The sequence below is a fragment of the Indicator indicator genome, chromosome Z, assembly GCF_027791375.1.
Source record: "Indicator indicator isolate 239-I01 chromosome Z, UM_Iind_1.1, whole genome shotgun sequence".
NCBI classification, from domain to species: Eukaryota; Metazoa; Chordata; class Aves; order Piciformes; family Indicatoridae; genus Indicator; species Indicator indicator.
In genome coordinates, this window is record NC_072053.1 from 30,228,170 (window position 1) to 30,252,512 (window position 24,343).

A 24,343-nucleotide genomic window follows, 5' to 3' on the forward strand; every position below is an offset into this window, starting at 1 on the left:
ATCAGTTATTTGAGAATTATTTGAGAATTACAGGATTTGGAAGGATGAACCAAAACTTGCTGCACGATCACTTATAAAAGGAAAATTCTCTCTGGGGACACAGAAATACACTCACCAAAAGCTGGTCTGCAGAGAGGTGAGATTCTTTTAAATTCCCTTTTTACTAGAGAGATTCTCCTGACTGCTAGTAGCTGCTTTCCACATGGAGAGCGAGAGAGCACACTGAAAACTGGGGAGGGTAACTCTCAGAAGCACCACATTTAAACCCAAATTCAAGTTTGAGTGTGTGGTCACGGTAATGAGCAGGCGTTCAAGAGAGCGAAAACAAAAGAAGATGCCAGTAGGATCTTGGCCAGCCATGTAGCTTGCTTCTCAGCAGGGGATCTTTGTCTTACCTCACCTGGCATGGGTGTGGGGCTACTTGGTGGGGAGTCTCCCTTGAACCCCAGCCCACCAGGCAAGATCTTTTTGAGGTCTGAATCAAAACTGCTACAGGGAGACAGAGAATTCAGGACTAAAGTTGGGCCTGGTGAGAAGGAAGGGGTAGGAAAAAGGGGTTTTGGAGATTTTCTTGTTATTCTACTCTGATTTGATTTGTAATAAATTAAACTAATTTCCTCCAAGTTAAATCTTGTGCGTGACAGTAATTGGTGAGTGTTGTCTCCCTGTCCTTACGTTGGCCCATGAGCCTTTTGTCTCCCTTGCCCAGTTGAGAAGGGGAGTGACAGAATGGTTTTGGTGGGCTGCTGACATTCCACCAAGGTCAGCCCACCACAGTTTTATGCAATTTCTTCCTGGTCCTGCTAGAACATTTGTTGTTAAATATGGAGCAGAAATGTTTTGGTTACTTTTGTAGCTGCATACAAAGTTAAGTAGCTTCACAGAAGTTTTTTAAAGAAGAAAATATGGAATTGTAATGCTTGTAAAAAATGTGCTTAAGTACCAAAGTTGCAGTTCATTTGGTAGTGTATTCCTGTAACTCCCATAGTTGTGCTAATCTGGATTTAAATTTAAATTTAAAAAAAAAGAACTTTAAACTCTGTAATACAGCAAGTTTCATCATCCTCTTTGGTTTTTTTCAAGATTAGTTACTTCTCAGTAGTATTGCAAAGGTGATTCAGAGGATTATTTGGAAACCCATTGTTACCATTAAGGTTCAAAGGATTGGGGTGCATCAATGAATAACATATATACACAGGTAGCTATGTAGTTATGTAGATATGTATATCTATCTTGCTCTCCATAGATATAGATATATAAAAATTTATTAAGTGTACTGTAATAATAAAAGCAATTTACTACCTATCACTTAACAGAGCAAAAGCATACTACTTATACACATGCTGTCAACCCCAACAGATAGAATAGTATGTAGTGGGGCATAATCCAGGCTTCAAGATGGCAAGGCACCAACTCTTAGCAGGCTGCTACCCCTGCGATGACCACGGTGGTCGAATGGTTGCAGCACCGTTTCATAGCTCTGGGTCAGTTATATACTGAGATGCATCCTGCATGTAGGGCCAGTGAGTGCCAGGAGGCCGGCAAAGCATGCCCTGAATGATGTCATGCAAAAGCACCACTGTTTGTGCTGTAACAGAAAAAATGGTTGTCTCAGACCCCTGAAGGTTGTAACTTCATCCTCCCTCCTGTTCATCACTTACACATTCACTTCATCACTTGCTTTCTCCCCACCCTCCACGGTCCAGTGGCACGCAGCCCAGCTTCACAACGTGGGTGGAGAGATCCATTTTGCTACTTGATTCTTCTGAAGGTTAAAGGGAAGAGATTAGTAGTTACATTGCATATAATCACAAGAATAAAGCCTTGTCCAGCTGTCGCATCCACAGATAAAAGATAGTTGTGTTACAATAGAGCCTCTGTCCATTGGTTACATCTGCAGACTTTTCCCATCACTAAAACACCCTTGTCACCTGCCGCTGAGGTAGGGGCTAGAGGGTTAGCACCTCTAAGAGATGTCAGAGAGCATATAATGATTTTTGTAAGATGGTGGAATCTCTAGCATCTTATTATTATGAGATGCTAGAGATAGCTCAGTCTTGAAGTTCCAAGGAAGTAAGCAAGGGTTCAAACCCATTATTTTCAAAAGAATACAGCACTTTGGTTTGGAGTTTGAAAACCGTCATGGGGATGCTAAAACATTGTAATACACATTCTTATATTCTAGTAGCTTGTTAAAATTGGGGAAGCTTACAAGTGAATGATGACATGAGAAACACAAAGGTTATTTACCGTTGACTTAAGTCTTTATTTCTTTACCATTTTGTTTAACAGTAAACTTTGAAATATGAAATTGCTAATGAGATAAATTTGTCTTGGCAGAGTAGAAAGAAAAGTTACCTGAAGTTGATATTTAAGGCAAATTATTCTGACTTCCCATCTAATTCTGAGTACTTCAGTTTAAACAAGGCTTTAGGGCAGGGTCATATAAGTCATACAGTTAACTAAGTATGTAGATTAATTTAGAGTAATTTATTTGTGGGTTAAAGGGATTCTAGTGAGCTGGTTTCTTGGCTGTGCTCCCCAAGGTAACTGCAATGCATGCCATTGGTCTACTTGCTGCTGTGTCAAGGTCACATGGATAAGAACGGTTGCCTGTGATGATTTTATTACCTGTTTCTCTGTGCAGAATTCCCTACAGTAATTTTATGCATGACTGTTCAGAGCTATTGAACTTACTGAAACTAATTAGAAATGTGTTGTGTCCCAAATTACAATTGTTGGTTACAAATGCAAATGGTTCAGAAACCCGTAAATACTTTGCTTGGCAAGACAGTCATTTTTATACCTTGTAGTTTGTGCTGACCCTGTTACAAAAGGATATCACTAGCCATGGCAAATCTTGATTAGAGTGTCTGTGGTTTAGATATTTTGTTAGAAAAATCAGTTTATAATCTAGACACCCAATTACATTTACTGAGAAGAATGATTGCAGAATACTAAACTATTACTGCAATTACTCCTCTTTATAGAAGACTGTAATGTTATGAATAAGTAATAAAAAGACCATATCTTACATTTGAAATGTATAATAGCTGGATAGTAGAACATGGTGAAGGATCAAAGACTAAAAAGCCAATAACAGAAACACTGAAAGAGTGATTAAGAGATTTACAATAGGAAAGGTGAAGTGACCACTGATGGAGAAGGCTAAAAAGCAGCCTGCTTCTTCACTGCAGTTTTTCATAAGAAATAAGGATAACTTCTCTCTTGTGGTAATTCCAATGGTTTGGGATGCTTTACTCTCTGTCTTACATTTATGTGGTTGTTTCAGTCAGTATTTCCCCCTGGTATTGTTTAATAAATAAGTAATCGTAAGGTTTAATGTCTTCCACTCTATTGAAATTAAATTGTGCAAGTTTAATTAATATGCATAATTTCTTTGGGAACAGCAGTGTATTAAGGTATTTTGAGCTCAGAAGCTTTCTGTTTCAGTGGGCATTGTTATCTAGCATTATATTTTGTTTCCTGACCTTGCAGCATGGTATTGTTTTGATACTAAGATGAACAAATCACCAATCTGCAGTAATTGCTCATTTATTTCAATGTGTTACTTCTTCATGATGCGGTTAGCTCCAGGAGTCTCCACCTCCTATCCCTTTTCATCCAGTCTGGTGGACCAAGGGACTAATGCTGCACAACTAGCCATGTCCTAAGCCTCCCTGCACTCAACTTCTGGTACAGAATTTAAGAACAGGTCCTCTGTTAATGTAGCCCCTTCATTTACCTTTTTGCTTTCATTACACAGCAGTTAGCTTGTGGAAAATAGTAACAAATACTCTGTTCTTCCCTGCCCAAAAGAAACTTGCATAATGCAGCTGAACTGAAGAGGTTGTGTAGGTACTGAGGAGGTGTCTGGATTTTATGCATGTGGACAGTTTGTTTTAGCTGTTGTTTGTCAAATAATCCAAACAAGTTCAAACTTTCCAGTGTTCTATTTCCATAGTAATAAAATATAACTGAACATAGTTCCTGTCATCTCTAAAGCATTTATCATGGTAACACCTGATGTGTATTTTAGGAGTTACTGGGAAGCTCCTTCAGCAGTAGGTAACAAATCAGCTTTGAAATTATTGTATCTTACAGAAAGGTGAAACCTTACAGCAGATATTGGTCCATGATTTGAAACTATTTCAGAAGTTTTTAAACTGATATTTGCTTTGGCTAATAACTAATTTGATCCTTACAGGAATTTTTCCTCATGTTTTTCAATCAAATACGAAGAAAAGCAAAATATTTTTTTTTGAGCTACAGTTATAAGGAGATCAGTAAGTCATAGGGTATTTTTTAGTACATTATTACATATTTTTCCTCTTCTTTTCCACAGCTTGCACTGAAGGACCCTGTACACACTGTGTCATTGCAGCAGTTTGTCTATGAGAAGCTAAAGGCACAACAAGAATTACTGGGAGAACAAGGTTTTCAGGCACTTATGGAAACTGTGGATACAGAAATAGTTGCACAGCTACAAGAATTTTTGCAAGGCTTCTAAATAAGCAAAAACAAGATTTTTTTTTTTGTCTCCAATTTTCCTTTGAAAAGATTATGAAAGAACTCTATCCTTCCGTATTGTATGAAAGAGGCTACTGAAAGTTATGTGTTCACAAACTAACAATAAATTTCTCTTGTTACTATTAAACTAACTTTGTTAATTCTTTATTTTTTAATGATGTCCTAAGTGTTTATCACCAAAATCACACTTCCATATTCCTAACATGGTATGTGCTGTCCTAGATGTTAGCAGGTTTTGATTCACAAAGTGTTGCAGGGTGCTCCAAACCTCTCTTCCCCCACCTCCATCTGTGGAGGTTTGAATAGGGAAAGATAAAGGTGTGCAATTGCCTTCCTCTCTCCCCCTGGGGCTTGAGCAGGGAGAGGTAAAAAGGCGCCTTTCTTCCCACCAGTGGCTGAAGTCCCTTATGTGTATTCACCCATACAGGGATTTGGATTTGTGACTGGCTGGGTGCTTTGCACCCAGTGTGCCTTGGCACTGGACACATTGTCTAGTGAAATCTTAGAGTGAGCAGAAAGCGGTCTCGGACTTGTTCTGGACTCGGTTTCCTGGGATTCGTGCTGGGACTCACTAGATTCACAGCGACATTAGCCTGCAGCACCCGGAGCTGGCTTGTCCCCGGACCTGCCTACCCTGTGGTCCTGCTCCCTGCCCCATGCGGGAGCGACCCTGCCTGCCGTAAACCGCAGCTGTTGGCTGGAAACAGACCGGCGGTGCAGCTTCTCTTGCTTCTCTTGCACTGCTCAGGTGCAGCACTGCTCCACGAGATTTACCTCTTGGGAGCTGTGTTTTAGGACACTTTAACTTTGGCGGGTCCCTTTTTCCTCTGGATTTGTGCTGCATGATTCACAAATTGGATTATAAAGCTTGCAGTTCTGGAGGCTGCCACTGAGAAGAGATCCAGGAACCATCTCCAAATTCCTACTCCGTCCTGGTGAGTAAAATCTGACACATCAGCTTTACCTAGGGTCCTGGCTTGCCTCTGATTTTATAAGTGAGGTAAAGCTATTTTGTGGCTTAGCCTTTTCCATTTTCTGAATTCTCTGAATTGTACTGAAGTTGCCCATAAGCATCCTTGTAGAATTTGTGACTGAATAGAACCTGTAAATAAAATTTAACCAGTTTTGTACATAAATTTGGGGCGGGGTTTTTGGGAAAATAACTATATTTTTTTAATTCTCACCTCAATAATCCAAATCAAAACATTACATATATATATATACTGGTCTGAAGGAATTTAGAAATGTATATTCATGAGAAGTGTCTATTAATCCAGCAGTATAATTTAGTATCAGGAGCTGCTTGTCTTGATATTGTATACATGCAATTTTCTCCCCTTCCTGTTACCATTTAGTGACTATACATTCAACCGTACAAGCAGAAAGAGGTACAAAAGCAGTCACACTGTGAGCAGAAACATTCTTTCATGAGAAAAAGATAATTTGTTTGAATTATGGACCCCAATGGGATGCAGCCGCAATCCCTGAAAGAGCTGGCTAAAGCTATTGCTGAGCTATTCTATCATTTTTGAAGAGTCACAGGTAACAGAACAGGAAAGGTGCCCAAGGACTGGAGGAAAGCCAGTGTCACTCTAGTCTTCAAAAAGGGCAAGATTGAGCCAGGAAACTGTGGACCAGTCAGCCTCACCTGCATCCCTGGAAAGGTGTTGGAACATCCTGTTCTGAAGGTCATTTCTAGCCACATGGAGGAAAAGAATATAGTCAGGAATAGTTAGTATGGATGCACAAAGGGGATATCATACTTGACCAATCCAATAGCGTTCTCTGACAGTGTGACCAGACAGGTAGATGAGGAAAGAGAGTGGATGTCTGCCTCAACTTTGGCAAGTCTTTTTGCACTCCTAGATAAGTTTAGGAATTGTGGGTTAGATGAGTGGACAGTGAGGCGGATTGAGAACTGGCTGAGTGAAAGAGCAGAGGGCGCTGTGATCAGCAGTGCTGAGTCTAGTTAAAGGCTTGTGTCTGGTGCTGTTCCCCAGGGGTCAGTACTGGGTCACAGAATGATAGGCACTGAAAGGAACCTCTGGAGATCATCTAATGGAATTCCCCCAACCAGAGAAGGTTCACCAAGAGCAGGTTGCACAGGGTGGCATCCAGGTGGGCTTTGAATGACTACAAAGACTACAAGTATCCATCTGTGCAGCCTGTTCCCAGGATACCATTCGCCTTGGCCCCAGAAGCCCACTGCTGGCTCAGAGTTATCCTGTGTCAACTAGGACTCCCAGGTCTTTTTCCACAGCGCTCCTTTGCAGCAGGTCAGCCCCTTGTCTGTACTGATAAAATGGGTTATTCCTCCTTAGGTGCAAGACCCTACACTTGCCCTTGATGAACTTCATGAGGTTACCAACTGCCCAAATCTTCAGCCTGTCCAGGCTTTCCTAGATGGCAACATGGTCTTCTTGTGTGTCAGTCACCCCTCCCTGTTTGGTGTCATCAGCAAACTTGCTGAGGGTACACCCTGTCATGAATATATTGAGTACAACTGGACCCAGTGCTGACCCCTGGGAATCACCGCTTCTGATGGACGTCCAACTAGTCTCTGTGCCACTGATGACAACCCTCTGAGCTCTTTCAGCTAATTTTCAATCCACCACACTGTCCACTCATCTAAACCAGGCTTTCTAGTGCATTCCTGTGAAGATGCTGTGGGAGATGGTGCTGAAAGCTTTGCTGAAGTCAAGGTAGACAACACCCACTGCCCTCCCCTCATCTATTCATCCAGTCACACCTCATAGAAAGCTATCAGTCAGATATGATTTCTGCTTGGTGAATCTATGCTGGCTGCTTCTGATAACAGTCTTTTCCTCTGCATGCTTTGAGATCATGGCCAGAACAAGCCATTCCATTGTCTTTCCAGGGATGGAGGTGATGCTGTCTGGCACATAGTTTCCTGGGTCCTTCTTGCCCTTTTTTGAAGGTTGGAGTGACACTGGCTTTCCTCCAGTCCTCAGGCACTTCCCCTGCTCTCCATGACCTTTCAGAGATGGTGAGTGGCCCAGCCATGACTTCTGCCAGCTCCTTCAACACTTCCTGGTGCATCACAGTGGGTTCAGCCTTGTTCAGCATCTTCATCAAAGACATGCATGAAAGAATGGATGTACTCTCAGCAAGTTTGCTTATGATACAAAACTGAGAGGAGTGGCTGACACATCAGAAGGCTGTGCTGCCATTCAGCAAGACCTGGACAGGCTGGAGAGTTGGGCAGAAGTGAACCTCATGAAAGTAAACAAGCGCAAGTGTAGTCTCCTGCACCTGCACAGGAACAAACCCATGCATCAGTACAGGTTGGGGGTTGACCTGCTGGAAAGCAGCTCTGCAGGGAAGGACTTGGGAGTCCTGGTGGATGACAAGTTCACCATGAGACAGCAACATGTCCTTGTGGCCAAGAAGGCCAATGGTATTCTGGGGTGCATTAAGAAGAATGTGACCAGCAGGTTGTGAGAGGTTCTTCTCCCCCTCTACTCTGCCCTTGTGAGACTGCATCTGGAGTAGTCTGTACAGTTCTGGGCTCCCCAGTTCAAGAGTGATAGGGAACTACTGGGTAGACTCCAATGGAGGGCCATGAGGATGAGTAAGGAACTGCAGCATCTCTCTTACGAGGACAGGGTGAGAGACCTGGGGAGGGCTTTAGTCTGGAAAAGGGAAGACTAGGGGGATCATATCAATGCTTATAAATATCTAAAGGGTGGAGGTCAGAAGGATGAGGCTGTGATCTTTTCAGTGGGCAGCCAGTGATAAGACAAGGGAGACTGGATACAAACCAGAACATAGGAGGTTTGACTTAACTTGAGAAGGAACTTCTTTCCTTTGAGGGAAATGGAGCATTAGAACAGGCTGCTCAGAGAGTTTGTGGAGCCTCCTTCCCAGGAGACTTTCAAAACATGCCTGGATGCATTCCTGTGCAACTTGATGTAGGCAAACCTGTCTTAGCAAGCGAATTGGACTAGGTGATTTCCAGAGGTCCCTTACAAAACCCGAAATTATGAATTGTCTCAGAGAAAAATAGTAATGCCAAAGTTGTATTCAAAGAGATATTAGGGAATATCAAGTGTATATCTGAAAATGTGGGGTTTTTCATTTTATTACCAGTTTCAATATTTCTATTAAATGTCTCATGTTCTTGAGTTCCTTCTATCACACTTCTAGCTGTCATAACAAACTCACCAGAGGTAGATGAGTAATTAATTCCAATTATTTTTTGGCTGCTTTTCAGTATCTCAATTCTTTGTGAATTTTCCATCAAATATCATGAGGATATTCTATAATTATTATTCAAAAGTTTGAGCGCAGATAGTCACAACTGAAATTACAGGAGGCTCACTTAGAGATCTATTTATTAGTTATCTGCACCTGCAGGAATGATGATGTAGAGCTGCTTCTTTCCTATGTCTTTCATACCCTGTGGGTGGGAGAGGGAAGAGAAAGCTCTTCTACGTTTTGAGATTTTCCTTTTAAGATCTTCCACCTTCAAAGTTGAAGAGAACTTTGTTTGCTTCACTAAGGCGTAATTAAATGATGAAGACAGATTTTTTTTTTCCCAGAGGGAATTAGTTGTCTAAGACAAACTATATGATTGTGACAATACTATCAGGTAATCAGATGCTTTTAGTTAAATCTGAACTTCTTTCTTTGCTGACCTTTTTAGGACTAACTCTTTCTGAAACCTTGTTTTCTGTTTTCAGAGAAAGCATGACCTTTCCCTTCTTCTCCTTTGGCTTTGGTGGCAAAGACTGCTGGGTCTTTCACATTTCTGAATGCTAAACCTCCCCTGTACCCAGCTGCCAGCATGTCTGCAGAAGGTGTTGGGTAACTCGTTTGCTGCTTTGTACCTTGTCATAGTGGGGTTTGTTACAATGGTTACAATCCATCTGTATGTTATTTGCATGTCACTTCAATCATTCACCTACGTCAGTTCTCACAATTAAGAGTTTTAGCTGATTATGTTGGGTACTTGCAAGGGAAGGGTCTCAGTGTGCTAATAGTGAGCTACAGTTGGCAGAAGCAGATGGCATTTGACTGAAACCACACTTGTTGCATAGTTAATCTGCAGAGGCTCTCAGCTCTTGACTTGGTGTCAAACTAGCACAGCTCTGGTCAGACTTGCTGGCTTTGTCCCTACCCAGCATGACTACGTGGCATACAGTAAAACACTCAGGGTGGGAAGCAATACTTTTCTATCACCATTTGGTGGAACTACCTGTGCAGTGCCAAATGGTGTTCCCTGATGTGTCAGAAGGAGGGAGGTCCTACCTACTGTAGTTTTAGCCCTAGACAAAAGGATGCTTTCTGCATTTCTGCTGCTTGGCTGAGCCTCCAACTCCCTGTGCAGCATCTGGCTGTCAGGTCAGTCTTGTCAGCTGAGCCAGAGCTGCCTGCCTGCGTCATTCTCCAAGATAGTCAAGCCCCCAAAGGCTCATGTGGTAGAGTGTTAACTGCAATTTATTTTAGTGTGTGGTAACTAATGCTGGCACAGACTCTGTCAGGTTTGATGGACATACTTTTGGCTTAATACAGTCACATAACATTGTGATTAACTTTCTGAGTAATGTATCTGCATAACTCTGTGTGTGTGTGTGTTCATTTTCATGTGCATTAGGGAACAAGTTAAATTTGTCACTAGATGTTCAGCTTTTCATCCTGGAGGATTTTACTCCAAGGCTTGGTTGGACTAGAAATGAAAATGGTTATTATCACCATAACCGCTTATATGACTATCACTGTCAGCACACTGTAGAACAAGTGTCTGTCTCTGACCAGCAGCAGTCTAGTACTGAGAAATTAGAGAATCTTCAGCTTGGAACAGCAGAAAAGCATAGATAATATCCTTATATATAGTAACATTTCCATTGGAAGGTTGGGTACTAGGACTGCAACAAGATTTAGCCCTTTATGTTGTTGAAATTTCTGAGTTCAGCCTATTGGGGGAGAAAGAAAGCTGAATACAACAAAATGCCTGAAACCCAGCAGTAAAATGCAGTTTCTGAAATTCTTGTGGGGAAGGATCTTTGATCTTTGTTTTTCAAGGTAAATGATAATTTAAATAAGCTTGGTGTTTGGTTTTTTTTTTTCCTATAGCACACTTAAACTCCTGAGTCATACTAATTTTTTTGTTTACCTTTCTGAAGAAGAAATGCTGTGTCTTAAGACAAACTTTCCCTGTCCAATAAGAGTCAAATATCTTCGATGACAGCAACTGAGAGGATTCATTCTGCTGCTTGCATCTTCAAAAAATTAATTTTGCTGTGTTTCACTAACACAGGCCTTTTAGGCCTTTTGCCTAACTGAAGTATTAATAATGCACATAATCTCACCATATTTTGGTGGAATGTTTTCAGCATCTAAAGATAATTTTGTCCACACCATAATTTAACCCTATTAGTTAGTCCAGTGTTTGTCTCATACAAAATAATTATTGGAATTATTTTGCTTCTGCAAATGCCGTCATGTTAGATAACCTGAAGTATGATAGATAACCCTAAGTGTGTTTAAATCTCTACATTTACAAAGTCAAAACAACTTTATAACTGTGCGTCTAAAATGTGCCTGTAAATAGATGTGTACTGTGTACCCATGGGATCAGGAGGTAACAGACATTCATGTTTTCCTGTGACTGCCCTATTCCAGTGGGGGACAGTGGGGGCTTCCTGTCAGTGGCCACTGCCACCAGGCTGCTCTCCCTGTTCTCCCTCCTCATGGCAGGCACCCCACTGCTGTGATGAGGGGGACTCAACTCCTGCCTTTCTTGAAGTGGGCAGGGGAAATGGTCTTCTGCTGTTGCAGCGTTCCTTGCCTTGCCAGAAGAGAGTTTGTCACCTCCTCACTTCAGTGAAGTGACAGAGATTTTTGCATTGTTTGTGAACACGTCCAAGGGCCAGGTCATTTCCTAATACCCTCCACATTGTGATGGCTGAGTTGGGTGCAGAGAGAGTGTACAGAATGGTAGGTGATTGTAGATGCTGTAATGCCATACTAGGAGCCCACATGGGCAAAACTGTTGGAGAAGCTCTGTTTCTTGTTAAGAAAGTGCCCATAGCATCACTGGTGAATTGGCAAGAGACATTCTGACAGCCCTGCATCAACTGAGAAGTTGATTCAGGGGTTACAGGTGAGCCTCAGAGGATCTGCAGAAAGGAAACCCAGCTCCTGCAGTGCTCTAGTGTCTTGCTGAGGAAGAGCTATTGTGAAAAACAGCGTATTAGGTCGCTAAGTTTTCGTCCTAACTCTTGTGAAGTCTGTTTTCAAAGTTTGAACCACAATTTCTGTTTGAAAAGACCACCATGTAGTGTGTACTTCCTAGCAAAGCTGCTTATGAGGGTCCGTTTTGTTTTCTTGTTGGTCCCAAAGGATGTTCAGGCATCTCCCTGGGGCACCAGAAGTGACAGCCAAAGTCCTAATCGGAGTCACAGCTTGTAACTGCAAATTGTAACACGTGGACTTATTTCTCTGATGGTTCTGGATTGATAAAATCACTTCTATAGATCATATTAACAGAGACACTTGACATTTTTGAACCACATTTTCTTCATTTCCAAACTCTTATGAAGTTCCTAACTTGCAGTTTGTGCTGTATTTTGAACTGCTGAACATGCCACATCTTTACTTGGCAAAACAGTGCCTATGTAATTAAAGTACACATTTTGAAGACTTTCCAAACTCATTTACTTGTCTTGCTTCAATGCCCTGGCTTCAAAAAAATAATTACTAATTCTAAAATGTTCACAATTTCCATCTTACTGCTAGCTATGATTAATAATACCTCTCATCAGGTAATGAGATTTGACTACTTCTGTAGGAAATTTTCGTAAGGTACAATAGGTTTTTCATACCAGAGTTTGCTGACTCTAGGGAAAAATGAAATAAAGTTAAATGGAGCCAACCTCCTTTAAAAATTTATTAACAATTCATAAGAGTGCTTCAAAATGTCACATCCTCTCTTCTTCTTGCTGGCTGGACACCATTTTGTTAGGATGAGTGTTGACTATTGCACTGACTATCATATACTAGTTGCTTAGAAATATTGACCATGGAAGAATTTGTTTTCAAGTTTTCACAAAATGGGTGATCAGTTTCTAAAGAGTGGTCCTAAAAAGGAAGTGAAAAGGAGCAAAAGTGAATTTGTTGCAAGCAAGCAGGTACATAAATGTAGCTAAAGAATGCCACTTAATTACACAGAATGAAATCACATCCCACGTTGAAGTAGGTGCTGATTCTGAACTCAGCAGAGGCTGTTGGCAGGTGGAAAAGCACATCTCATGGGCTGGAGCTGTGCACGAAATTGGCTTGCATTCTTTCTCTGAAGAAGGGAAAAATGATGGGTTGGCAATAGTATTTTATTGGACCCAAGGTTTAATTTTGTACTTCTTTCTATGGGTTTCTTAACCCTCTCTTAATAAAATACAAAATAATTTGAAGTCAAGCTGTTAAAAGCCTAGAATGATTACAGTAAATATTCTTAGCTAAACCAGTTTGCTGAACTTGCACATTGTTTTCCGTTTCTGCATTTTATTAACCTCTGGAAAGCTTATCCAATTCCATTATGGAATGTAGTGCTAATAAAGGGACATGTTGATGTTTAAAACAAGAAAAAAGTTAGTCATGTTGGCTGTGATTGTGGGTAGTCATCACTTTCCACAGCAATTTTGACTGCTTCCTAGCAATAAAGATTATTAAAGAAGCATTTAAAAATTAAATAAAATATTTAAGTGAATGTGCGGTGGAAATCTTTTGGGGTTGTTTTGGGGATCTGGTTTGGTTTTTTTTTTTCATTTGGGTTTTTTCCCCAATATTTACACCAACAGAATCACAGAATGTTAGGGGCCGGAAGGGACCATCTAATCCATCCCCCCTGCCAGAGCAGGATCACCTATACCAGGAACACCTATACTAGAAACACATGCAGGCAGGTTTTGAATATCTCCAAAGAGGGAGACTCCACAGCCCCCCTGGACTTTCTGTGAGTAACATCAAAGTGAGGGCTTCTCTGGTGATCAGTGGCTGTGGTTTAAGCTAAGAATGTTTTGTAAGTCAGGGAACCAACAGAGTCAACCACATAATGTAGACAAGTATTATCTACTAACTTATCAACCTAAGAAAATTGAAATTGCAGATATGTACATTCTGAGAGAAGAATAAATCTGGGTATTTTGCTGCATGACAGTAATTCAAAAACACACCACCAATCATTTCTGATTTTTTTTCTTCAATTATTTTACATTAAATAGTCTTTCTTTCAGTGGGAAATATTCTATTCTATTACTGCAATTAGTTATAATTTGATTTTCTCTCTCTCTTTTTTTCTTTTTTTAACCAAGTTGACAAAAGCATCTTGCAGATATTTTGCTCCATTTTTCCAGGATACTGAGGAGAAGTATAGACTCTAATACAGCAGGAAAGTGGGAATCTGTACACGCAAATCTTGTGATCCCCGACTCCTGATTCCTGATTCCTAAACCATCACCTTTGCCCTGATGGTTCACCCACCCTGTCTTTAAAGACAAGGCAGGCATCCAAGGACAAAACATAGGCTATGTTAGGGTATGGAGTCAGGAGGTTCCCACAGTACCAAGAGGATATGGATTGCCACAGACTTGGAGGGGTCTTACAGATATTATGTAATGATGACGTAGTAATATCTGGACCTTGAAAAAGATGATATTTCTGGAGCAAGACCAGAAGGAGGTAGGAATCCCCTCAGCAAAGAAGAGGTGGTATTTTGTATGGATTCTTTGTAAAAAGAGGACTTTCGATTTGTGCAAAGGTTTAATGGAATCTGTAGAAGACTTTCTCCTTTGAGGTCTGCAGCTGGTAAAGTAATTCTGGAAGTAATGGCTTGATCTCATAGCATTTAAGGCTGATTTTGTTCACAGCATCTGTGCAAAGGTTGAACAGTGAAACACAGAATCATTTTGTTCTGTTTTTTCACTTGCCCAATTGGAGGCAGATGAACCCTGAATCTGTTTTGTTTGGAAGCATCTTACAGAATCACAAAATGCACTGGGTTGGAATGGACCCTCAAAGGTTGTCTTGTCTAACTGCCCTGCAGCAACATCTCCAGGAGATGCAGAGACATCTCCAACTAGATCAGGTTGCTCAGGTCCTCATCAAGTTTGACCTTGAATATCTCCAGGAATGGGGCCTCAACCACATCCCTGGGCAACCTGTTCCAGTATTTTGTCACTCTCATTGTAAAGAACTTCCTCATTATGTCCAACCTAAATATATCCTGCTCTGTTTAAAAAAACACATTGTCCCTTCTCCTGTTGTTAAAAGCTCTTCTAAGCAGTCATTTCCCAGCCTTCCTGTAAGTCCTTTTCAGATATTGAAATGCAGCTTTGAGGTCTCCCTGGAGCCTTCTGTTCTCCAGGCTGGGGCTGTCTTCATAGAAGAGGTGTTCTAGCCCTCTTATCATTTTTATGTCCATGCTCTGGACCTGCTCCAGCAGGTCCATGCCCTTCTTGTGTTAGGGGCCCCTGAGCTGGACACAGTACCCCTGGTGGGGTGCAGTGCAGAGTGGCAGAATCATGTCTCTCAGTCTGCTGGCCGCAGATGCACCCAGCCTTACCCACAAGTACATCACAATAGAAAACCATCAGTGTTGGCTCAGACCTTAATTTGAGATGGGGATATTGACTACTTTTTCATGATAGCATGAGCACCCCATGGATTCTGTTCTCTCTGGAGCTCACGACACAAGTGTGAGTTAAACACTGAAGATGTACTGAAATTAAAATGTTGCCCACAGGCAATAAGAGTAGACTGTTCAGAGAAGACTGTTCTGAGTAGAGCAGTCTGGTTTAATTTGCTCTTTGTGTAAAATCTGTTGGTAACAGCAAAATAATGACACAAAATTACTTTAGATACTTGCTGATGTTGTTCTGTTCTGTCACTTTCTCGTATTTTGAGGTAACACTGATGTGGTACAGAGCACTTAAACTTAGCAGACCATATCAGAGGCTGTTCTATTTTTACATTTTATGATGAACCTCCTTCTTGATTTATTGTGAATGATTCCAGGGTGCATCATCTGATTGACCACTGTGTTAGACTAGAAGTTTACTATTCTGTTACTTTTTTTTTTTAATAGAGCTACCTTCAATGTGTATTTCTTAGGCCATTGTTAATATATTTCATCATTGTTACTGATACATAGAATAAGCAAGTTAGCCAAAGGCTGAAAATAAATAAATAAATAAATAAGGCATAAGAGAATCTTACTGGTGTTATATCTCAGGAGACTTTGGTGAACTGTTAGTTATAAATTGAGGAGAAGATTTTCTCAAGCTTTCAGAAATATTATTTGTTTGCTTCTACCAACACTTGATAATGAACCCAGGTGTGTCTTTTTATTTACTGTTTGTTTAGCTCTTTGTCTCAGAGATTGGGATGGTAGCAGGGCCCTCACAGTGTCATTCCTACAGATTAGTTTTGTCTGAATTGGACATAAATGCCGGTGACTCCTCAGCAGAGTTTGAGCACAGGCAGGTTATGTTCTCTGCTGCATGGTTTTGCTGCACAGCTCAGGATAGGACAGTTTCAGTGGCCTGCTCACAGAAAGCAGATGAGTACAAGATATACTCAGCAGGAACTGAAGAGAAATGGACTGCCTTGAGGAAGAAGACAATAGAAAAAATGGAGGAAAAATATAAAGCAAAATAAAAAGAAAAAAGGAAGTTGATGAGAGTTGACAGATAGCAACAGAGGTAAGAAGTGAATGATACCAAACTATGAAAAAGATAAATGTAAAAGGATGGAAAACAGGAAAAGTACAGGCAACAGTATCCAAGTAATAATGTTCTGTTCAGTACACATTAATACATGTGTGTGTGCTCACCTGTGTTTCTGGTTTTGGAGAAAAAAGTTGGTGCTTAAAACCATATTAATACAGTAACATTAGAAACATGGCATATCAAGTTACCACTTGGCAGAGTTGGGATGCTGCTTGTGTATGATCCTCTCTTGTTTTAAATAGGAATTACCACTAGTTTTCTTAAACCACCAGAAACCCACTCCAAAGGTGCCTAGGACTGGAGCTTCAGTGCTTAACAGCAGCAAATCAGTAACCAAGTGACAACACTATTGTTCTTGATAACTTTTGTGCACTCCAAAAGCTAAAGAGATGTGGCACAGGTGGCGGTGAGTGAAGTGGTTTGCAAACTGGCTCCACAATAGAGTTCAGAGGGTCGTCATCAGTGGCACAGAGTCAACTTGGAGGCCTGTGGCCAGTGATGTTCCCCAGGGATCAGTATGGGGACCAGTTTTGTTCAATATCTTTATCAATGACCTGAATGAGGGGATTGAGAGTACCCTCAGCAAGTTCACTGATGATACAAAACTGGGGGGGTTGGCTGACACCTGTCAGGCTGTGCAGCCATCCAACGTGACCTGGACAGGCTGGAGAGCTGGGTGCAGGCAAACCTCATGAAGTTCAATAAGGACAAGTGCAAGGTCCTACATCTGGGGAGAAATTACAACAGGCACCAGTACAGGTTAGGGTCTGCCCTGCAGGAAAGCAGCTTCACAGAGAAAGACCTTGGAATGCTGGTGGACAGCAAGCTCTGCATGGAACAACAATGTGCTCTTGTGGCCAAGAGAGCCAATGGGATCCTGGGGTGCATCAAGAAAGGTGTGTCCATCAGGTCTAGGGAAGTTCTTCTGAAAGAATTTATTTGAGGACTTTACTGATGCTTTACTGACGGAAGGAGATGTTTTATCTTTGGTGGGTTGTAAACCCTGGGAACAGAATGCAGCTGTGTAGAAAGAAAAACACAGATAGGTGACTCCTAATGGTCACTGTGACCTGAGGGGGTTATGCAGTTACCTGATAACAGGAACTCAGTAAAATATTATGACACTGGAATGCAGAACTGCAGAATCTTTCATCTTTTGTCTGATGTTTGTTTAAGCCTTGGTAAAATATATGCATTCATGTGATACTTCTTCTCTGTAGCCAATCATGAGTTTACAACTGTCACCTGGACATATCCAATAACCAATTACAAGCTGCCTTCTGATTATGTTAACCTATATAAAGAAAAAAACTTTGCACAATAAAATGACATTTCGCTTGTATCAAGCTGCATCCTGTCTCTTCATCGCAGTAAAATGGTGACCTCCAATGTGATGGAGGTGATGAGCTGCTAACCTGAGGTCCTGCCACGAGTCCCACGAAACTTTGAATGAGCTGCTGAAAGGAAGCAGGATGCCAGCCGGCACAAATCATCTTTCCAGGAAGTGAGGTGAGCTGTGGGAAACTATGGGGAATCAGGCTTCTTCCTCAGAAAGAGACATTTATGAGGTAATGAATGAGCTCCTTAAAAAGCATGGTAAAGCTATTTCTGGCCATGATCTTAAAGTAATGCTGAAGTGGGTGCAAACAAACATCCCAACAGTTACAGAATCTAGTATGTTTACATGTGAGATTTGGGATCAGGCAGGAGTGAAGTTATGGGACACTGCTACGACAGGGAATGCTGAGGCGCAGTGCATGCTCCCATGGTGGCGGATTGTATTTGAGACATTTAAAGTGCAAGAAGGGAAATCAGGACAGAGCATTGAGGGAGCTCAGGCTTAAGGCTCCTCCTCCATTATACTCCAAACTGCCACCAAAGCTGAAACCAAGAACTAAGACTTTGGGTGCATATGCAGTAAAATTCCCCCCCTAAGAGAACCCCCTAGACCCAGGTCCTGTCAATCCTGAGCAGGAGCCAAACCTTTATCCTGCGGACCCTCATGATGTGTGGGCTTCTATAAAACGACAGACTCTGAAAAAGGGGGCTCTGGAAGAGGGGGAGATCCTTGATGGGAAGCCTTGTCCTTTCTGGTAATCAAAGAACTCCGTCGCTTGGTTACGGGGCATGGACTTTCTTCGCCTTATTTTTTCAGTCTTTTGACATCAGTGTGTGACACATATACAATGGCACTGCACAATTTAAAATCCTTGGTGCAGCTTTTGCTAACTCCCAGTGAATATACCTTGTGGGAATCTCAGTGGAGAAGGGGACTTCAAGCCCTTCTGCTTACATATGTGGGACATAATAATGCTGCTTTAGCAGCACTCACTCTTGATCATCATTGGGCACGGGTCAGCATACAGATCCAGCAGTGCAGGCACACAATTGCCCACAGGAAGCTTTAGAGGCAGTTCATGAGGAGGCGAGAAAAGCTTTCCTCAAGGTTCCAGACTCTCAAAAACCACAAAAGGCTTTTACAAGTGTCACCCAAGATCCCAGGCAACCTTATATGCAATTTGTGGACAGACTTAAACAAGCTTTAGAGCATCGAGTTGATAATTGGGAAACACGGGGTATGTTGATATTGAAATTAGCTGTGGAAAATGTGAATGCGGATTGTAGAAAATTGCTAAAATCTCTGCCTAACAAAAATCCTACTTTAATTGAAATGATTGAGGCTTGTAACAGAATTGGTATGGTAGATCATAAATATGAAGCTGTGGCTGTTGCTTTTGTGGCTATGAAAGGACCGACAAATATGGAGGTTTGTTATGGCTGTGGTAAGCCGGGACACTTTAAAAAGAATTGCCTGGCAACTAGCAATGAGACTAGACCGAAGCCGTTAGAGGTATGCCTAAAATGTCGGAAAGGGAGACACTATACCAACCAATGTCAGTCTAGGTATGATTTTCAAGGGCAGAAAATACAGGGAAACCGATCACGGAGCGTGGGATGGCGCCATGCGCAGACACAAATTCCACAGCCATCACTTTGCAACCAGACGCCAGGGGTGCCCCCATCTCAAGCCTCTGTCCAGCAACAACAGGCAGCACAGGGCTGGACCTGGCAACCTCCCACACAGTAACCTTACTTGATTCTACGGCATGTTTTCTACCAACAGATGTGTCAGTTCCCTTCCAGGGAAAACTCAGACACTGATATTAGGTAGATCATCAACAATGTTATCATGACTTTTTGTGCTCCCTAGGGTCATTGATTCTGATAGTATGGACAAAATTCAGATTATGGCATGGACCCCGTTTCCTCCCTGGATGGTACTGAGGGGAAGTTGTATTGCACAGTTATTGTTGTTCCCCTTAGGATTAGACCATCCCCCTACAGAGGGACCCTCTAGAAATAAAGGAGGATTCGGATCTATCGGGGACCCACAGATTCTGTGGGTACAGACTATTTCTCAAAAACGTCGTATCTGTCAATGTGTCCTGATGTACAGTCAACAGAAAATAGTGCTTAGTGGCATTATTGATACTGGATCAGATGTTACAGTGATTTTTAAAGCTAAATGGCGCCCCTGCTGGCCCTTAACCAATGTATCTCAGGTGCTGGCAGGAATAGGGGGAGCTGGAGAAAGTCATCAAAGCTCAAACTTAATTCAGACTCAGGGCCCTGAAGGACATATAGCATCTGTGAAACCTTTTGTTCTACCTGTGCCTATGGTGCTATGGGGTCGTGATGTGCTTTTGCAATGGGGGTGACCATGAACACCCATTTTTGGAAGGGGCCATTGTGGTGCGCAACACCTTCCAATTAACACGGAAAACAAATACCTTGTCTGGGTGGATCAGTGGCCCCTACCATTGGAAAAGCTCCGTTCACTTCAAGAATTGGTCACAGAGCAATTGGAAAAAGGGCGTATTGTACCCTCCACGAGTCCACGGAACTCTCCTACTTTTGTTATCAAAAAGCAAACGAGCAAGTGGTTCTTACTCCATGATCTCAGAAAAATTAATGATGTTATGGAAGATATGAGAAGCCTCCAACCAGGGCTGCCCTCACGTACAATGATACCAAAAGATTGGCATTTAACTATCATTGATCTGAAAGACTGCTGTTTTACCATCCCTTTACATCCAAATGATGCTCCTAAATTTGCTTTTTCAGTTCCAAACGTCGATATGCAACAACTATTACAGAGATATCATTGGGTTGTGCTTCCACAAGGAATGAAAAATAGCCCTACAATCTGTCAGTGGTATGTAGCAAAAATTCTTAGTCCTGTTCAAAACACATTTCCTGATGTCTTAGTGTATCATTATGTGGATGACACCCTAGTGGCAGCACAAAACCCTGAGCTCCTGGAGAAAGCCATAGCCCTTGCAGTGACTATAGTAACTCAAGCAGGTTTTTGTGTAGCACCTGGTAAAATTCAAAATGTACCACCTTGGAGATATTTAGGATGGTGGATATGAACTCAGTCAATTGTTCCACAACCTTTGCAAATCAGAACACATGTTAAGACCCTTCATGGTGTTCAAAACCTGTTAGGTACGTAAATTGGGTTTGCCCCCTGTTAGGAACTTCTAATGCAGACTTGGGCCCCTTGTTTGAATTGCTTAAGGCAGGTACTGATCTATGCTCCCCTCATTCCCTAGGTCCTGAGGTGCTCCAATCTCTACAAAAGGTTGCTATAACTATCGCCTTACGACAAACTTATAGGTGTGCTCCTGAATTACCCTTTTTTCTGATTTTGCTAAACCCTGCTCGGCAGCCACACGCTTTAATTTTTCAATGGGATACACAGAAATCAAATCCGTTGCTTCTCATCGAATGGGTCTTTTTGCTGAACCAATCAACCAAAACTATCTTTTCACAACATGAAATGTTTGCCTCTTTAATTATCAAAGCCAGACAAAGATTGCTAACATTAACAGGAATGAGCTTTGAATGTATCTATTTGCCTACCACTGACGCATATTTACAACAGCTTTATCAGCAATCAGAGGGTTTTGTTATAGCCTTAATAGCTTATACGGGCCGACTTTCTATGCACTTGCCTTTGCATAAGTTGTTTAACCTTGACTTTTCTTTATCTCCCCTACCTAGGAGAAGTATCCAGCTACTACATGCCATCACTGTTTTTACAGATGGGTCTGGAAAAACTCATAAGTCCGTAATTGTGTGGTGGGACGACCAGTCTAAACAATGGAAACTAATGTTGCCACAGTTTCGGGCTCACCTCAAATAGTGGAATTAGCTGCAGTAGTATGCGTTTTTCAGAAATGGTCAGAGCCTTTTAAGCTTGTCACTGATTCAGCTTATGTGGCAGGCATCATCCAAAGAGCTGAGGCTGCAGTATTGAAGGAAACCTGTAATTCACAATTATTTACCCCGTCACAGGAATTGGTGTTTCATTTGGATTCCGGAACACACCCTTGTTTTGTCATGCATGTGAGGTCTCACACTTCTTCACCTGGGTTTATTGCAGAAGAAAATCATCAGGCTAATCTTATGACTTTATCAGTACAGGTATTGCCAGATCTCATTGCACAAGCTAAGCTTAGCCACTCTTTTTTCCACCAGAACATAGGCAGACTCAAACGGCAATTTGGCCTCTCTTCACAGCAGGCTGCCAACATTATTACTGTGTGTCCTGATTGCCAGAAACATTCCTTTCCCTCTGTTGCTGGTGGAGTTAACCCTGGAGGGTTACAAAGCTTGCAACTATGGCAAACAGACGTTACACATTTTCCTGAATTTGGTAACCTTAAATACATTCACTCATCCATTGACAGCTTTTCAGGAGCTTTATATGCCTCTTGTCATACAGGAGAAAAGTCCTGAGATGTTCGTAGACATTTTGTACAAGCCTTTGCAACACTGGGTATTCCTTCTCAAATGAAAATGGACTATGGCCCCGCCTACATTTCTTCTGCCACTAAGGCCTTTTTTACTTCATGGGGTATTACCCATGTTACAGATATTCCCCACTCTCCTACGGTCAGTCGTTGATAGAACCTTCCCACCAAATGCTGAAACGAATTCTGTTGCAACAGAAGGGGGGAATGGGGAGTACAACACTGGAGGAAAAGTTACAGAAAGCCTTATATGTTTTTAATTTTTTGAATTGTTCTCTGTTAGATGATAACTCTCCTATTGTTAGACATTTTAGTACTTATCCATCTTTGGAAGTGTGAGAGAAAGCAACACTTTTGATTCGTGATCCTGAGACAAGATCTTAGGCCCATATCCTTTAGTAACATGGGGCAGAGGTTGTGCTTGTGTTTCAGCAGAAAAAGGCCCTCGGTGGATCCCAGCAAAGAACATCCGACCCTTTCGAGAGTCTCTAGCACATCAGGACGGCGATTCAATGGAAGAATAGCTGACGATAACAGTGGAAGACCCATGTGACTACTGCCTGAAAGCAACTAAAGCCACAACTGAATTTTTTTGAAACTTAATGATGCTTTGTTTTATAGCTTTTATTGTGTTAGGGACAGGATTTGTAGAATCATGGGGAACCCTCTTTCCCTCTCCTTTGCCAAAAACTAATGTGTGGATTATGCTTGCTAATTTAACAGGCCAGGATACTTTATGCCTGGCTACTGCTTCTCCTGATAACCCCTTTTCTACTTGCCTTGTGGGATTGCCCTTAGATAATTGGCCAGTCCCATTAACTCTCTCTTCTGTAATTAGGCAGCCTAGTAGAAAATTAACAGACAAGTGGGATTTTTGAACCCCCCATCTCCCATACACTAGTTTAGAACCTTAAGAGCTTGAACTTTTAGGATCTGTAAAAATGGATTTTTGCTTGTATTTTAATTACATGGGTAAAAATCAGTCTAGGGCATGGGATGTTTCCCCTAACCATCTTGGTTTTCGGAATGCTAGTTTGTGGTGTAACTATATGACACGTAATATTTCTAAATCAAGCAACATTCCTTAACAACTACCAGGAGGCATGGTTTTTATTTGTGGAGATAGAGCCCTCCCATATTAAAGGAGGCCCATGTAGCTTTGGACGGCTTTCTGTATTAACCTCTAATATATCTTCTATTTTTCAACATCGATTATCACATCGACAACACTTACATCACAGAATGAAGCGGAGCATCCAGGCATTTGCCCCTGAGTGTGATGATAACATCAATTTTTGGTCTTTTAGCCAGCGTTTTACAGCTTCTGTTTTGGTACCATGGATTGCTGTCATGAAGGCTTTATCAACATTAAATAGATTGTCAGCTTGCTAAACAGAATAATGCAACTAGTAGTGCACTTTCAGATCGTTTATTAGATGGTGATAGTGTTTGTCACACTACGCTACAGAATAGAGCAGCAACAGATTCTTTGCTTTTAGTGCAAGGAGATGGTTGTGAGGATTTTGATGATATGTGTTGCATGAATCTTTCTGACAACTCTGTGTCTATCCATTGTAGTATTCAGACTCTTGAAGAAGAGGTTTCTAAACTTAGTGAAGATAATAGTTGGGATTGGTTTGATAAAATATTTGGTAGTTGGGGACTTCCTGGCTGGCTTCACAGTCTTGTTAAGACAATCATTTATGCTTTTGCTGTTTTGCTCTTTTTATTACTTTTGTTACCTTGTATATTGCAATGCTTACAAGGCTTAATCAATTGTTCCTTTAAGAGAATTCTTATTGTTCAACAGGGAGGAATTGATTAGGGGACCGGGACCCCAGACACTGCTTTACTGATGGAAGGAGATGTTTTATCTTTGGTGGGTCATAAACCCTAGGAACAGAATGCAGCTGTGTAGAAAGAAAAACACAGATAGGTGACTCCTAATGGTCACTGTGACCTGAGGGGGTTATGCAGTTACCTGATAACAGGAACTCAGTAAAATGTTATGACACTGGAATGCAGAACTGCAGAATCTTTTATCTTTTGTCTGACGTTTGTTTAAGCCTTGGTAAAATATATGCATTCATGTGATACTTTTTCTTTGTAGCCAGTCATGAGTTTACAACTGTCACCTGGACATATCTAGTGACCAATTACAAGCTGCCTTCTGATTATGTTAACCTATATAAAGAAAAAACTTTGTACAATAAAATGACATTTCGCTTGCATCAAGCTGCATCCTGT

The 24,343-nt window shown here is 41.5% G+C and overlaps 1 protein-coding gene across 1 annotated transcript in view; it reads left to right on the forward strand.

Annotated features, from left to right (window-relative positions):
* IPO11 (importin 11) overlaps positions 1–4,595 on the forward strand; it is a 94,122-nt gene extending 89,527 nt beyond the window's left edge. The window contains exon 29 of the mRNA XM_054397354.1: positions 4,346–4,595. Coding sequence (XP_054253329.1) covers positions 4,346–4,510 — 165 coding nt within the window. The 3' untranslated portion in view covers positions 4,511–4,595. The remainder of the gene's footprint in view (positions 1–4,345) is intronic.
* Positions 4,596–24,343: the final 19,748 nt, after the last annotated feature.